General features: G+C 44.1%; 1 protein-coding gene across 1 annotated transcript; it reads left to right on the top strand.

The window, feature by feature from the left end:
• The first annotated feature begins 1,058 nt into the window (after positions 1-1,058).
• LOC144690736 (uncharacterized) lies at positions 1,059-8,657 on the top strand. The gene is made up of 2 exons (XM_078558524.1): positions 1,059-1,444; positions 7,863-8,657. Exons 1-2 carry the CDS (start codon positions 1,261-1,263, stop codon positions 8,174-8,176), a joined length of 498 nt encoding a protein of 165 aa, XP_078414650.1. The 5' UTR covers positions 1,059-1,260; the 3' UTR covers positions 8,177-8,657.
• Positions 8,658-17,159: the final 8,502 nt, after the last annotated feature.

The raw sequence follows: 17,159 nt of genomic DNA, 5'->3' as shown, positions 1-17,159 counted from the left end.
TTTAAAATGCTGATTCATTGATTGGCATTTTAATGTTTCTTTTTGCCATTTCTGCAATATAGAACATGCCATTGGTTTCCATTTTAACTTCAATGTTTCAATGCTTCAACCAGATAGATCAAATAATTAGCATAGTTGTCATCCATAAATGTCCCTTTCTCTGTAAAATGATACATATGAAATGTTGTATCTGAATAGTAACAAATACAATGAAGGGTCCAGGACATCCCACTTTCTGAGATGGAGAGCAGCAATGTGTCTAGCTAGAAACCATCATATCAATCTCAAGAATCCTTCAGTTTATTTTGTGTCAGGATCATTTCCAGCCCCTATGATCATAATGACTACTTCAACCAGATGAACATGAAGAATGTTCAGAGGTACCCGAGGATGAGGAACTCAGAGTGACGGACAAACAATGGGAATGTGGAACGAAATGTGATTGCTTTTCCGAAGAATCAAAATGGTGGAAAAATGCCCTCCATCAGTGTTGCAAAGCTTTAAGATTCTATGAAACACAGCGTTGGCTAAATGGGTTTTCTTTTGTAAAACACAAACTAAATCTGCTCCCTCCTGGAGCTACCATCTAACCTTGAATCCAGGGGCAAAATGCTCTTACTGTGACCAGTGCTTGAAATTTAATTAATCAGTCAGATTTTGAACTCATTTTTATAAGAAATAAATCTTTTGAATCTGGACTACATATCTTAGTGGACAACATTATCCTATACATTAATGAAACACTAGTGTAAAGTATCAGAAACTAACAGTATACTATTTCAGGGGTCCCCAATAATGCCAGGATAACAGCATGTTCAGCCACTATAGGTCTACATAAGAGCTGTTAGACATCAATTACAAACGCCAACTGGTTAAAGTAAATGCTAATCAAAGAAAGATTTGTGGTTATATTTGATCAGAACATTATCGGTCTGAGGTGTTGGAAGAATTTCAAAAGAGATTAGGATAAAGGACAAAAGTTAATGAAAAACAGGAGTCATAGTAAGGGAGCAAAACAGCTATAAACAAAAAAGGAACCTATCGACATAAAAGTCAGGGGCAGAGAGGAAATAGCAAAATACACAGAATCAATAGAGAAATCCAATCAAGTAAGAGTTTGAGACAAGAAAATACATTTAGATCAGTTGATAAAGGCAGGTCCAATTTGCACATTAGAATCATTAGAGAGTGAGTGGCGCAATTGGCACGAGGTTCCTGTACAGAGTCAGAGTGGCTAAAGCTGATCACTTGTCAGCTGAAATGAAGTGTCTGCTGTTCAACCTGGCAATCGGACTGATGCTGTCTTCCTTTCCAGGCTCTGAAGCGGTTAAAGGAATAAACCATGATGAGAAATTCACACATCTCTGCGGTTATAATTATGTTCAAAAAATATATGAGATCTGTGGAGGTTGGCCCTGGGAAGCTCTCCTTCCTCATCGCTTCGGTGAGTATTGACAGTCCTTCTAGTGCAAAGACTGAGAAATAGGCCCGGTATTTACTGGATGTAACAAAGGGCACGTGTCAGCGACTGGGAAACACAGATTCCAGAAAGGCGGAGGTCCTGCTCAGTTTAATGCCCAGACTTTATTTGAAATCCCACTCTGTTTCCCACCTGACAGCTATCAGAATCAGCAAGTATAAGCTAGTGGATCTGGCAGCTGCTGCCTCCCTTCAGCTGCCAGGATTCCCGAGCCCTGGGAAACCTGGCCAGTTAGCATTAAGTTTCAAATGGACCTCAAAATATCAAGAACGCAGCCTGATTTAAATATTAAAATCACCGAACCACCTTTCCAGAGCCAGTAACTCAGCCAGGCAGGGTTGAGGTTGTGTTTCACATTTTTAACAATTTAACCCCTGACCCTGTCCTAATTGGGGGGGAGAAAATTCCCTCCACAGTCATTGTTCTCTAACAAAGTGATGTTTTAGATGTCATTGTGATGTGGTTTTATTGATCACTGAGCCAGGAATTCATTTTAGCTTCATATTATCACTAATGAATATTCTGCACATATACATGTGGTGGCTGGCCCAAAAAGCTGAAGTCTGAAGAATATAAAGGGTTAGGTTTTAAAAATAATGGGATATTAAACTTCCTGAAATGAAAGTGGATAAATCTAGGATTAAGTCACACAAGCTATAAGATTCCAGGTTCAGTCTTCAGTCAGTGCTGTGTTAGTTCAACTCAGGTAGTTAGTGAGACACAATTGGCCTCAGCAACTTTAGAAAGGGTGGTATACATCAGTAAAATCCTGTCCTTTGCTATAAGTTGCTGAGGCATCGGGCAGAATCTTGTTGAGGCGTTGGGGGTCTTGCTGTCGGCTGTTGGCTGGAGTGCCGATGAGAGACCCACGCTCCCCCTTTACTGGATGGCCTGCTGAACCACAAGCCAATGAGGCAGTGATGAGGCCAGCAGCGAGCCTTCCCCTGGAATCAAGAGCCCATGGGCGAAAGCCTTGTCAACCGAGAGCTGCCAGCCAATCAGAGGCTCTGCAGTGCCATGGGCATGGCCGTGGCTGCTGCTGGAATGACAGTTGCCAGAGTTCCAGCATTGCGGAGCAACCCAGGCTACAGGTAAGTAATGTGGGGTGGGCTTCACGGGGTTGGGGTCATGAGGAGAAGGTTGCAGGGGAGTCGGCAGCGAGGACAGAGGTTGGGTCTCAGGAATTCCCCCCTCACCACCCTACCACCTTCCCGATGTCCAGTTTCTCGATCAGACACTGAGTGCCTTTGATCGAGGGGCCGCACCCCACACCCCAGTGTGAGAAGCAGCCCACACTGGTTTACCTGTCGTGCACGATGCATGGTGACAGGCCCACCTGCAGCTGAGTTAATACTAGTGGCGACGGGATGAGAGCCTTAAGCGGTCATTAATTAGCACTTAATGGCGAGCCAGAAGTCAACCATGTGCCTTCCCATCCAGAGCTTAATTCGGGCGGAGGCAGGAAGACGGCAGGTTTCAGTATGCCACCATCCCACCTAAGTACATGCCCTTCCCTCCTCTAAGCTCGCCACCAGCGACAGCACAAGATTCGGCCAATGCAGTAAGTATCAGGAATTTTTGAGGAATTGTTCCCATTCCATGCCTCATAACTTTTACATAAGTGAAGTGGAAACCTCAGGAATGATCTTCCACTGACGTTATGTTGGTGGACAGGAGTAACTTGGAGGAAATTCCCAGTCAGATGTTCATACTGCACACGAACCATGTAAAATACGGATCTGTACTATGAATGCTGAAATAATGATGGAGGGAATTTCTCTCAGCTTCACTTATTTTCAAAATTCAAGAAAAAAAATTAATATCAACACAGATCCTATGTAAATTTTACTGAAGTCAGTCTGCGTTCTTATCTGTTGGTGGGAATATTTTAAATATTAATGTGCGTATCGTTTATTTAGAAACTATGGCCAGGATTTTACACCCCCGCCGCGGTGTGTCTCCCCCGGTGGATGTGATGAGCCATTTAAACCTCCATTCAGTTCGGCGGGACTGTAATATCCCACTGGGCGGGAGGGGCCGTAACACCCTGATCTATATTTCAATAACGATTGACTCTAATTACTGGTATCACTCTGTCCTTTCTATGACTGAGGGAGTTGTAATACTAGAGGTAGCTAGAGGATCAGTCACCACCTGGTTAAAGTTTAATATAGGGAGAGCGCACACAGCCTGCAGAGTCGATTCTCAATATTAAATAGGTTCAAATTTCAATTTAAAAATTTCAGGTATTGCTTGGGAACCTTTTAAATTGCATTGCACCTTTTCTCAAGGGCTGAATTCTTTCCCCCTCCCCGTTGGGGGGGGGAAGTTGATGGGCGGGCGCGTGCGGGCTGCGCTTCCTATTGGCGCCCCCGATCGGAGGCACGGCGCCATTTTACATGGGCGGGCCAATCAAGGCCTGCCCAGCGTGATGTCCACACGGAAGTACTATGCGCTCCCTGTGCGGGTGGGGGGGAAATGCCTAAAATCGTTAATGCACTCTTTCACGCATGCGCACGAAAGAGCGCACTCATCTCCCTGAGGCTAAGTGCAGTCTTAGGGAGATCACCTCTAATTTCAAAAATATTAAATAGAAAAAAGATTCCCTGACATGTCCCCTCATGTGACAATGTCACATGAGTGGGGACATGTTCATAATTTCCAAAAAACCTTTATTAAAATTTTTAAAACCCTACATGAAACCTCATCCCGCCTGTGGATGAGGTTTCATGTTTTTTCTGCTTCCCGCCGGGGCTCCTGGCCTGCCCGCCAACCTTAAGGTTGGACGGGCAGATCCACTAATTACTTTAATTGATCTGTCAATGGCCCCAACTGGCCATTGACAGATTGGCAGGTGCGCAGCTGATTTTGCTGTGCCCCTGCCTTCCTGAAAATTTAAATGGGGCGGGGTGACATCAGGAGTCAGTCATTATTCTCTTTCTTTGCCTCCTAGTGGGAACAGAACACTAGAGAGGCGAAGAGCCAGAGATGGCCCTCCAACCATCTCCACACTGACAGCCACATAGGAGATAAGCCGGGCCTGCTGGATATTGGAGATGGAGAGATGGGGTTCTCTCTGTTACCTGTGACAGAATGAAATATCACACAATGACATGGTATACAAAATTGACTCATATTGATTTGATGTCAATGGATACTAATCTATGATGACTTACAGGATTATGACTTTAGCACCTTCTTACCTTGACAGTTCTAGTTCATCCCATTCATCTCCCACATTCCCTTCAAGTATCCTGCAAGCAGAGGATGATGATTCCTCACAGGACATCACTCACTCTGAGACTGCACTATCGCAGGACTTAATACAGACCGTCCACTCCCTCAGATATAAGCACATCAGTGGGACCGGCAAGACAGGTAGTCGCTTTCTCACATGGTGTCTCAAACATCATAAATGAGGAAGAGCAGGAGATGGAGACAAGGGCAGCAATAGCGAGCCCTGGCCAAGGGTGTCGGACTCCTCAAACTCAAAGCAGCTGGATGCAGATGTTGTGCCTTTTGGCTATTGACAAAGAGGGTTATTCTAGAGCAGCCTATGTGAGGTCCTATCAGCCTTTTCAGCCACACTGCACACGATGGAAGAGAGATTGGCAGAATCCATCTTTAACATGAGTATCATGTTGTCTCAGACCTTCGTGCTGATGTCTATACCCATGAAAAGAGTTGGTGCCTTCATGGAGCATCAGACGAGGCAATTGACCAAGTGTATAATGCCCTAATCACTGTCCTGTATATTCAGAATACCACCTTAAACAGGATTTAGGTAAACCTAGCATTGCTTAAATTCAGTAAGGCACTGAAAGGCCAAGATGCTCTCCAAGGAGCCATCTGCTAACTTTGCTTCAAGGTGTGAAGATCTCGGGGAGGCTTAACTGGTGCAAGACAAAAGCATCATGACGGTTCCATGGGAATCGTGCACAAACCCACAGGATGGCCCTTTTGTGTTCACACACAAGCTGCACATTTCAATTGAGGAAAACCCTGAGTGATCTGGGGGCATCTTAGCTGATAAATGTGTACAGTCAGTGACTCCATGGAGTTATGAGAAGCAAGCCAGAGCAGCAAAGTCAAACATTCTGATTGGTCTCATAGGTGGCAAAATGAACTTTAATTCCTGACCCTGGCAAGCATGGAATCAATCACTGTAAAATGCACTTGAGGGCAGCAGACTGTGAGGTTCTACATATATCTCCTGCAGATCCCTGATTGGAGGCAGAGGCAAAGAGATTAAGGCTGGCGGTCACTTTGACAGCCACTGACAATACATGCCCGCCTGGACCACTTGACACGAGGTCATCTTCCATGAGGCTTCAAATCTCAGCGACTGTCTGACACAAAAGTCTGTGCCTTGTTATGAGTCAGCCTTTCGGCAAAGCCGAGTTATTCAAAAATCCCAGAGGGAAACTTTAAACAACTTTAATAGCCTATATTTTAAGTGGTATGTTTGAGATGCAACTCTAAATTCAGGAATTAGACCACCAGCTCTCGAGAGGTTTTATACTAAGCTAAATGAAACATTTTATTAAGTTACAACACATTAAACACATACACATTGCTACAAATTACTATTATCATAACTTATAATAAATTCCCAAACTAATCTCCATTAAGGCAACAGCAGCCCATAGACTTAACCAAACACCAGGCAAAGCATTTTCACCTCACAAATTCAAAATGAGGTTCCTTTCACTTTGGTTCCTGTGGAGACAGTTGCAGGCTTATAGCTACTTTGATCTTACATTGCTTCTGCCCTGCACATACACAACTGCTGAAGCTATACCTAGCACAGCTCCTTGAATGTAAATTCTCATGGTATCACTAGCTTCTTTGAGCTCCACCTCTTCTAACAATAAAACCCCTCTCATAGTACCAATTTTATTAGTAATATAAACATATTGCTTGGTCTCTGCTAGCTAGGTGCTAGATTTCACCCCACTTCTTGAATGGTCTATTCAAAAAATGCAAATGCATTCTACTCTCTTACATCTCAAAACTAGTTCACATCAAAGCACCCAGACTAGCTAGCTTTAATCCAGTTAAGACACGCGCACACACTAAAGCTCTATTTTAAAAGAAAAACACTTTCCAATAATATTATATACATTAATAGCTTCATGAACAGCCTCTTAAGGCATTGGTGCGCAGTCATCTCTTGGAACCTTATCCACTGCCTTAAATCCTGTTTTGGGGATATCGTCCCCTGCAACCTGGAGACCTGTGCTCATCCCCTCTCCTGTGGAGTGGCAGGTGGTTAAAGACAAGGATTGCTGCTACTGCTCATCCTGTTGCTCATCGGAGGTAAAAGGTAAATTTCCATAGGTGGCTCCCATATTGGACTGAAGGTTGAAAGCTGGGAAGGGCAGATAAAAAAACACTAAACTCCAAAGGAGTGGAAATATCTGCAAAGCAGTGAAAGCACACACTCAGAACAAATCCTGTAAGCAAAAGTCTTTCACCTCGTCATGGAAGCTGGTCGGTCTCAGCATTTAAAGGAATCTTTGCCTGTCACTTGTTCAGCCATTGCAAATCCCACTGTCCTCGTGCTGCGATTTCCCTGACAAGTTCTACAAAGCCAGGGAAACCAGTACACAAACAGTTAAATTCAAAAATCCCAATTAAAGCAGCCGGTAATGAGGTCTTTGCATATTTTAATTGCCCACCTGCCTTTCCACTGGACGTTTCTCATGCACAGTAGATCATGCTAAGTGTTGTGTATTTTATGTGTTTGATTTTCCCCAGAGCAATGCAGGGATGACATTAGTTTCTAAGTGCACAGGGACTTTATTTGCAGAGTTTTATACAAAAGTTTAAAATGTCTATCCTAGGTTTATAGAAACTTCCTACTCTTTCTATGATGTCCGTTCACTTATCTCTGAGCCCACACCCAAGCTTAACCAATCAAGCACAATGAGCATCATTAGTAAACAGACTCACATAATCAAACACAGACTAATTGAACACAACACTGAGGTTAAAGCTGGGAGTCAGCAGGTTGGTGCCAGCTCCTTGATGTACCATCACTTTCAGCACTTTTAACCGTTCCCTGCTTGCAAACCCATTCACTTTTCCAAGTTAAAATTCCACTAACCACACCCCTGCCCCCACAACACCCCTGACCCCCATTAATTCTGTTTACTCTCACCACAGGTGGAGCCTGAGCTGTGAAGTGTCGCCAGCATTTTCTGTTTCAAGTCAAGTTTGAAGCTCTGTGTCTAACCAGTCGCCGAGTGTTGGTTAGGACCAGAACATCCCACCCTCTGAGATGGAGAGCTGCAGTGTGCAGTTGGGGCAGAGGTAAAGAGCATAAAATCAATCTCAGTAAGCTGAGTGTTTCACCAGTGGAGCTTTCTCTCTGTTCCAGATCTCTTCCAGGCCTCAGGCGACAATGGCAACTCCAAGGAGCTGAACAGGAAGAAGGTTCAGACGATTAATGTCAATAGAAGGCAGCTGCACCCTGAGGCGGACCGTGAACACCGAAAAGAATATGATGATACCAACCCATATGAGCCGATGCCGGATGATTCTTCTGAGTATGTTTCTGAGGCTGAGGGATGCAGCAAGATGCCTACTGCCCTTCCAAAAATTGATGTCCGAAAGAAATTAATCGAAGGCCCACTATCAAAGAAATGTTGCAAAACGAGCTGTACTACAAAGGCTATGCGTCAATTATGCTGAGCATGAAATGATGGGGAGTGTATCTCTGTGTTTATAGACTATTCTATACCCATGAATTCAGAATCAGTCAGACTTTAATTATCAGAGCACATGTTAGGAATTCCTGATCACTCCTTTGTCATTTTGGGAATCAGGACACAGATGTTAGCAGATCCTACAGGATTTTCTCTCCAGAGCGGTTGGAAAATCATGCAGTTTGATGATCTCTGTCCCCCCAAATTGCTACAATAGGCGCTGGCAGGGGGATTTCTGTATTGGGAGTGCAAATTCATCAAATTTACTCTATAGTAATGATTTCTGTCAAGGACTTGTTGCCTTGTGGTCACAAAATTACTGGAATAATTGCAACACTAATTGTTTCAGTATCTTTTCATTTTCTTATCAAAACTGAAATGACTTAATTTTGTCTATTTTCTTAAAGTGTCTGAAAAACCATCATGTCTAACATCACCTGTAAAGACTCTGGGATTAAAAATTGAGATATATACAATAATTACAACTTGCAGTGCATTTAAAATAGAAAAAAAAATGCTTTTCAGAGAAGTTTTTTTAAATTCATTTACGGGATGTGGGCATCGCTGGCTAGGCCAGCATTTATTGCCCATCCTTGATTGCCCTTGAGAAGGTGGTGGTGAGTCAAAATGGACATCAAACCAAAGATCAGCTGCTGAAGAAGGATGATTAAAAACATGGTCGAAAAGGTACGCTTTAAGACACTGTTAAAGGAGGAAAGCAAAGGGGAGGCAGAGAGGTTTTGGGAGGGAATTCCAGAGCGTGGGCCGTAGGCAGCTAAGCCACAGCCTTCAAGGGGAAATAGAGAGTCTAGGAGATTTCAGAGCTAGGGAGGTTTAAGGCCTTAAAGGGACTTAGACACAAGGATGAAGATTTTGAATTGGGAACCATTGAGGACCTGGAGCCAGGTCATTCAGGAGAGGGCTGATGAGAAAATGTGGCTGGGTGTGGGATAGAATATAGGCAGCAGAGAATTGCCTGAGTTAATGTTCATGGATGTTGAAAGATGGGAGGCCACCAGAAAGGATTGGATAAGTCAAATCAGAAGTCACATAAGCATTGACGGAAGTTTAACCAGATGTGCGAAAGTGGAGCATAGTGCAGCTGGAAGAAGGTGGACTTTCTGATGAATAGGATATGGGATTGAATGTTCAGCTCAGAGTTGAATTGGACACCAAGGTTGTGAACAGTCTGTTTCAGCCTGAGCCTGAGCCTGACAAGGTGTGCCTCAGTTGATGGCAAAGCTACAGAGCCTGTGGAAGACGATGCCTTTCATCTCATCAATGTTTAGCTGGAGGAATTTTTGGCTCATCATTGGATGTTCTCGGAGACAGTGGAGGAGTCGAGAGAGGTGGTGAAGAGGCGAGTCAGGGGCCATTAGAAAATGTGTAAAGACTGACCCCATGTCTGCTGAGAGAGTTGTAAGAGGGCCATCAAGTATTAAATAAGGAAAGGAGAGGATTAATCTTTGAAAGACTCCAGAGGTAACAATGTGGGATGAGAAGATGAGTCATTGCTACAATCTCCTGGCTATGATAGGATAGAGAAGTGTGGAACCAAATAAAGTGACTGCCACTGATCTGTATAATGATATTGAGGCATTAGAGGTGGATGGTGTGGTGAAGCGTGTCAAAAAGTTGCAGAGAGGATGAGGAGGAACAATGTATCTTACCTGGGGCCATTGGAGCCATTTCAGTGCTATGACAGGTTGCAAACCAGATTGGAGAGATTTTCAATCTGGGGTTGGGAACCTGACGCCCGAATCATTTCCAGGTCCTGAGTGCAGACCCCCACCACCCCCCCCACTCCCCTGCCTATGGCGTGACACTGTTTATGTATGCAAAGCCCCTAATAGGAGACAAGCTTGATACCCAATTAGTGATGCTGGACAATGCCTAGAGGTGAGAACTAGATCCAGAGGGCAAATCTCAGAGGCAGGTGGCAGCCATACTGTTCTCCTTTCTTTCAAAACTTTAAAGCAACAACAATATTGCATAACACTGTGCCCCAGCCCATTCATTCTTCCCATTCTCAGTTTCGAAAATTTCCACCTCCCCCTCTCCAATCTATTAACAAGATCTTCAAGGGGCTCAACAGGAAGTAAACTGGAGGTGTATGGGTTTCAGCACCGTCTCCCCCACCCACCCCGCACTCACTTTGAAAATTGCAGTGCATTTCAGAGTCATCACAAGACTGACATGCCATCCAGGAGCTTTATTTTGAAAGCACGATGGAGCCTCACCATCACCCAACACCCACCACCCACCACCACCCACTACCCCCCACCAACCCCGACCAACACCACCCACCACCCACCACCACCCACCACCGCCCATCACCCACCAGCGCCCACCACCCACCACCACCACCCACCACCCACCACAACCACCAACCATCCACCACTACCACCCACCATCACCACCCATCACCCACCAACACCACCCATCACCACCACCCACCACCACCACCCACCACCACCGGCACCACCCCCCACCACCCACCACCTATCACCACCACCAACCACCACCAACCACCACACACCACCACCCACCACCCACCCACCACCACCATCCACCACCCAATACTACCACCCAACACCACCACCCACCACCATCACCCACCACCCGCCATCATCATCCACTACCCACAGGGTTTTGAGAATCCAGCACAGAGCTTCAGGTAAAAGGAATGGTGATTAAGGAGGGTAAGTTATAGACTGGGCATTAGTTTACAAGGACAGATGGATGAAAGATTGTGGTTTAAGATTAGTATTAATAATGTTGATTTTGAAGGAAATCAGGACATTACCCGAAGGAAGGAAATCACTTACACTATGCGTAAACTTGGAGGCCAAGAGGAGCAATTGGATGGTTAGTAATTTAGTGTGAGTCTGGTAACGGAAGCAGGTTTCCTAGACAAGATGGGATCGGGCAGAATGAGGGAAGATGGGAGGGAAAATGGAGAGAGATGTAGGATCAGGAGATGGATGGGGTGGGTGGAGATTTGGGTTGAAGCAAAAGTGTCGAGCAGCAGAAGGTGCTGATCAAGTGGTTGGAAACTCAGTGGCAACAGAGACCATGAGCTTCTCTAACTTATTGTTAGAGATGAGGATGGAGTAGGCAGGAAAGAGGGTTTTAAATAATGGAGAAGAGAAGCTGGGAGTTATCTTTACTGCCTAGTAGTAGTGGGTGGCTTTGGCAAAAAAAAAGTGAATCCTTACAGTGTTTGATGTGGTCCAGTTAGGTCTGATAATGGATGGCAAAACCAGTCATTGTGCAGATACACAGATGTCTTTGTCTCTTTGACAATGGGGGCAAAGATATGAAAGGAGAAAGACCCCAGTGCAAGAGAGGAGAGCATAAGTTTCTCATTCTTCCAATAACATGTATCATCAAACACTGCAGGAGCAAAACTTGCTCAGAATAGGTCTGGGGGAAGGAGTTTATTACATATTGTTGGGCGACTTTCCTGTTCTATTTGCTTTTGGTACTGAAATGCAGACATCACTTATAACAACTGCAGGACCAGTCCTGTCTTTAATGGCCTCATTACACAATCCAACATGAGAGCTCAATCCAATAATACTCCATTATTTATGATTCTTTATTACTGAATTCACAATTCACTACAAAACTCAAATACCAAGCTTTACCATTTCAGCTTGACCACAGCGAACTGTAGTTCAATCTAAACACTTATACCAATTCTAGCTTTGGATTCCTACATTCCAGGCATACTGACACTAATTTACAATGCATTAAAAGACGCACAATGCAGACTTGAGATAACACAGGGCCAAGAAGACACACTCACAATCACCAACCATTACCATAGTTACAATCCACCCAAGCACCTTATTACTTTATTAATAAGCAGTAACCAACAAATGTCCCAAAGCTTTAAGACTTGGATGAGTAACTTTCTCACTTCTTTTTGGTATCTGCCTCTTTTCAGCAGAAGTGAGAGCTGTTGTATCATGTGCTAATCCCACAGACAGCGAGCGACATTGAAATACAAGGATAATCTGAACCCACATTCCCACACTCATGAAGGTGCGGTCATGGCATGTCAGGTTAAAGGTATCATACATGGTCCAATACATGTTCTATAAAGGGCCGTCGTGTAATTTAATTGGATCTAAGGTTAAACTAGGGTGTGAGATCCATCAGAGTGGTTGATTTTGAAAGACTTCTAAGAGCACCTAAAAATAGAAATGCCGGGACTGAAATGAACAAAAATATGGTATCAGACAACATTTCCCAGAAGGAAAAAAAACAGTTCAGACCGGTACTCTTATTCCCCAGTTTTTACTGGTGTTCCATTTTAAGGTATACAAGACCAGCTTGGACCAGTATTCTTATTTACCAGTTTTTACTGTTTGTTCCTTCTGGGTTCTGCAGCACCAATCACATCAATTGTGGAAGTCTTTGTGCCTCAAAATATACAATCATCTGCAAAAAATGTTTACCATGACCTACTTCTAGCTTTCCATAGACAAAAGTACCTTTAATGACGACTCACAATGGCTGCCTCCCCTACCAGCTCTTGTTGTAAAACGCCATAAATCCATTTTCTAGGGCAACGGATTAGTTATGAACTTGCACCATTACCTGCCCAAGATATCTGGAGTTAAATAATTAAATACCCATATATAAAAGCAAAATACAGCAGGTGCTGGAAATCTGAAATAAAAACATGAAATGCTGGAAAAACTCAACAGGTCTGACGACATCTGTGGAGAGAAACATAGCTAATGTTTCAAGTCTAATATGACCCTTCTTCAGAACTGAATACCTATGTTTTGCACCACACAAAGGCACAACCACACAAATATAATCCAATGGTTGCGAGCAAGCTCACTGATTTCTAGGGGTAATTTTGACCATCACTGCCTAGTAATCTGGCGGAGTGGATCACCCTCCTATTGTAGAATCATCTTATTTTCACTCCAATGAAATCAGTGACTCAGACGGAACTCAGGCGGGTTCTATAGCAGATAAGTCAGTACACTGCTCAAGGGTGAAGGTGAAACTTCCCCCCATGATCCCAGAATGATAAAACTAAATTCCCAAAACACTGGTCAAAGCCTCAATCCCATTTAATAAAACTGGAGCTTGACTCAATTGCCATATTTGGTGGAAATCAAAATGGGCGAGCAGCCACTTGGCAGATCTCATTTAAAACCAGGGTTACAGACATGCAGGATTTTAGCTATTTGTTTAGTCCTAATGAAGCAGTTGCTGGGATCTATCATCAGACACAGAGGGATTAATGTTAACTCCTGGGGTGGTTACATAGGAACACATAGAAGCAGAAGTAGGTCATTCGGCCCCTTGAGGCTGCTCTGCCATTCAATAAGATCATGGCTGATCTGATTGTGGCCTCAACTCCACTTTCCTGTCTACGCTCAGTACCTTTAGACTCCCTTGTTAATCAAGAACCTATCTAACTCAGCCTTAAAAATATTCAATGGCCCTGCCTGCACCTCTCTCTGGGGAAGACAGTTCCACAGACTCACAACTCGCTGAGAGAAAAAGTTTCTGCTCATCTCAGGCTTAAATGAGGTCCCCTTATTTTTAAATTGTGTCGCCTAGTTCTAGTTCTCCCACAAGAGGAAACACCCTTTCAGCATCCACCCTGTCAAGTCTCCTCAGGATCTTGTGCGTCTCAATAAGATCACCTCTCACTCTTCCAAACTCCAATCAATACAGGCCCATCCTGTCCAACCTTTCCTCATAACCCCCTTATCCCAGGTCTCAGTCAAGTGAACCATCTCTGAACTGCTTCTAATGCGCTTCTGGAATGATGTAACATGACAAAGTAAACACAGGAACAGGCTCAGCCCACTCTCCTGAGGAGGAAGTGAGAGGATAGCGGCTGCCTGACTGTAGTGGCTAAAATTGGACAGCAGGAGGGCATCACTGGCTATCCTCTAGCCATCCATTAGTGGTGGAATTCCAGTCGGAGGAAGGTAAGGAGTCCCAGGACTCCCCAGAGACCAAAGGTTTCCTTATGGAGTCCACAGGAGCATTTTTACTCCCCTTGGCCCAGAAGGAAACAAATGTTTAAAAAACTGCTTGACTGGACTTCCTCTAGCCAGAGCTGGTGTCCCTGGTAGGTTTTGAGTGATGAGGTAGCCACAACTGCTCCTACACAGGCCTCAGATCAGTTGACAGATCCAGTCTCAATGATATCACTAAAGACTGATTTTAAATTTCAGGCAGATTGTTAACATTGAACCCAGTGTGATTGAACACTTGGACAAATAGCAGTTAATCAAAATGAGTTAAAGTGTATTTATGATGGGTTGGTCATACTGATTAAACAAGTTGAATCTTTAGTGACAGTCACTAATGCAGTGGTTATTAGAGAGTCTACGAAAGCTATCCATATCGACTTCCAGATAGGATCTGATTATCAGCAAAAGTGAAAAAAGTGACATAAGATGATAATTGATTGGGAGGTAGGAGACAGATAGTAAGGGGAAAGGGAATATTCTGATTTGCAGGATGTGACAAGTGATCCCCTGGGACTTTTGCTGGGGTCTCTAAATGAACTGGATGAAGGAAAAATATAAAGCTGTATATGATACCAAATTAGAAATGGTGCGCATGGGAACTAGAAGTTACAAGGTGCCCTACATAGACTCAGTGGTTAGGATTTTCTTGGGGTAGTGGTGGCCATGTCCATGGGCCAGAAAGTCGGGCAACTCCGCCTCGGCCCTTTTGAGGAGCCCCGACCAACAGGCAGCTAATGAGCTGGAGCTCCCTTTAAGGGAAGAGGTTCTGCTTCTAAGATGGCCCATCGGAAGACCAGCAGCATTTCAGACCCAACGGGAGCGGTTGACTCTGCTTGCACTGCATCCAACCAAAAGAAGCAGCACAGATATCTTCCTCGGAAGAAGGTAAGTGGGGTTGGAGTTGCCTGGGCCAGTCAGGTATTCCACGGTGGGGGGTGGGATCACAGTTGGTGAGGGTGTGGGGTGTGGGGGGTGGGGGTGGGGGGTGTGATTCCGCAAGGTGACCATTACTGTTGGAGAGGCAACATTCTATGGGCCACAGTGTAACTAATTAGGAACCATCCACCAGCCTCCCATGTCCACAGAGAGGCTGCCAGGGTTTAAATGGCGATTCTCCATGTTGCAGACAGCTCCTAGCCATTGGTAAAATGCTAGCAGTGAAGAAAAGAGCCATTTAATTAGCTCTTAATTGGCCACCTAAGGCCTCAATTGGCCTCTGGGCAGGAGGGCCACCTGCCACCTTTCCCGCCACTGGCAAAATGTCAGGCTGGGGAGGTGACAGGCGCACTGCCTCCCCACCCAGCTTCCTAATTTTTCTTCCTTTCACTCCACCCATCCCGTTCCTTGAGGCTCTGTAAGATCCCAGTCAATTAATGTAGGCCTTACTATATTAAGTCGAGTTTTAAGGGATTTAGATGTCCAAGCACATAAATCACTAATTACTAGTGGACAGGTGCAAAAAATAACTTAAAAGGCCAGTGGAATGTTGGGCTTTTTCTCAGAGAGTTTGGAATACAAAGGAAGAGAAATTACATTCCAGTTATTTGAAATTCTGGTTAGTCAGCATCTGGATTTTTTGCATTCAGTTCTGCATGGACACCATGCCTCAGGAATGTTATATTGGCCTTGGAGAAAATAGGGTGAAGATTCATCGGAGTTATACCAGGGCTTGCATAAACTCGCCTTTTATTGAATTGAAAACTAGCCTCAGTAATCGTGGCCAGAAAACTATCATGAAAGTGAATGGAATAACACTAATTCTAAGGCTATACCTCGCAACCTCCCACCTCACCCACCCCACCAATACCCCTTTCTCCCTTGTTCTGGACATTCCTACCAGAAGAAAAGTTTCCATCTAGCCTCGCAAATCCATTAATTATCTTAAACAACGCAATTAACCTTCCAGACTCAAGGGGATATAAGCCTATTATATATGCAACCTGCTGACATAATTTAATCCTTTGAAATCTGATATTCCAGCGAATGTGCAGTGGGTCTCCTCCAAGGCCAACATATCCCTCCTGAGGTGTGGTGCCCCAGAGCTGAACGCAATATTTTGCATTCAGTCTATCTGGAGCTTTACACAGCTGCAACATAACTAATGAAAAAATAAAATGCAACAAATGCTGGAAATCTGAAATAAAAGTGGTGTGGGAACCAGGAGATAGTATCAGAGAAGAAGACCAAGGTGCGCAGAATACTGGGAGAGATAGATAACACTAGGGTAGGGAATTGTAAGTTATTGGGTGGGGTCAGATTAAGGGAGAAAGTAATAAAATTTAAATCAGGATAGGACTGGGTGTTAAAAATTCCTGGATACAAGGCATTTACAGGTAGGAAAGGAAGAAAAAGGGGAGGGATGGCAGTGTTGATTAAGGAGAGCATTGCAGTGCTGGAGAAAGAGGATATCCCAGGGGTGTCAAGGACAGAATCGAATTGTCTGCAGCTAAGGAATAAAAAAGGATGTAGAGGAACACATTTGCAAGGAAATTACAGAGAGGTGCAAGAATTATAGAATAATTATAATGGGGGACTTAAGTATCTGAATATAGACTGGGATAGTAGTAATGTAAAGGGCAGAGAGGGGTACAGTTCCTAGAATGTGTTCAGGAATGTTTCTACAACAGTGTGTTTCCAGTCCAACCAGAAAGGAGGCACTGTTTGACCTCATTCTTGGGAATGCGGTGAGCCAGGTGGATCAAGTGTCAGTAGGAGAACATTTGGGTGACAGTGATGATTGTATCATAAGGTTTAGGTTGGTTATGGTAAAGGACAATGGACAATACTGTATATGAAGAATTAACTGTGGGAAAGCCAATTTCAATGCAGTAAGAACTGATCTGGGTTGAATAAATTAGAGTCAAAGGTAGACAGGAAAAACAGTAGATGAATAATGAGCTACCTTCAAAGGAGAGATAGTTCAGGCACAGTCAAGGTATATTCCCTCAAAAG

This window comes from Cetorhinus maximus, chromosome 2 (assembly GCF_964194155.1).
Source record: "Cetorhinus maximus chromosome 2, sCetMax3.hap1.1, whole genome shotgun sequence".
In the NCBI taxonomy this organism is placed as follows: Eukaryota; Metazoa; Chordata; class Chondrichthyes; order Lamniformes; family Cetorhinidae; genus Cetorhinus; species Cetorhinus maximus.
The sequence above is the reverse complement of the archived record's forward strand: the minus strand, read 5'-3'. Positions and strand labels throughout refer to the sequence as shown.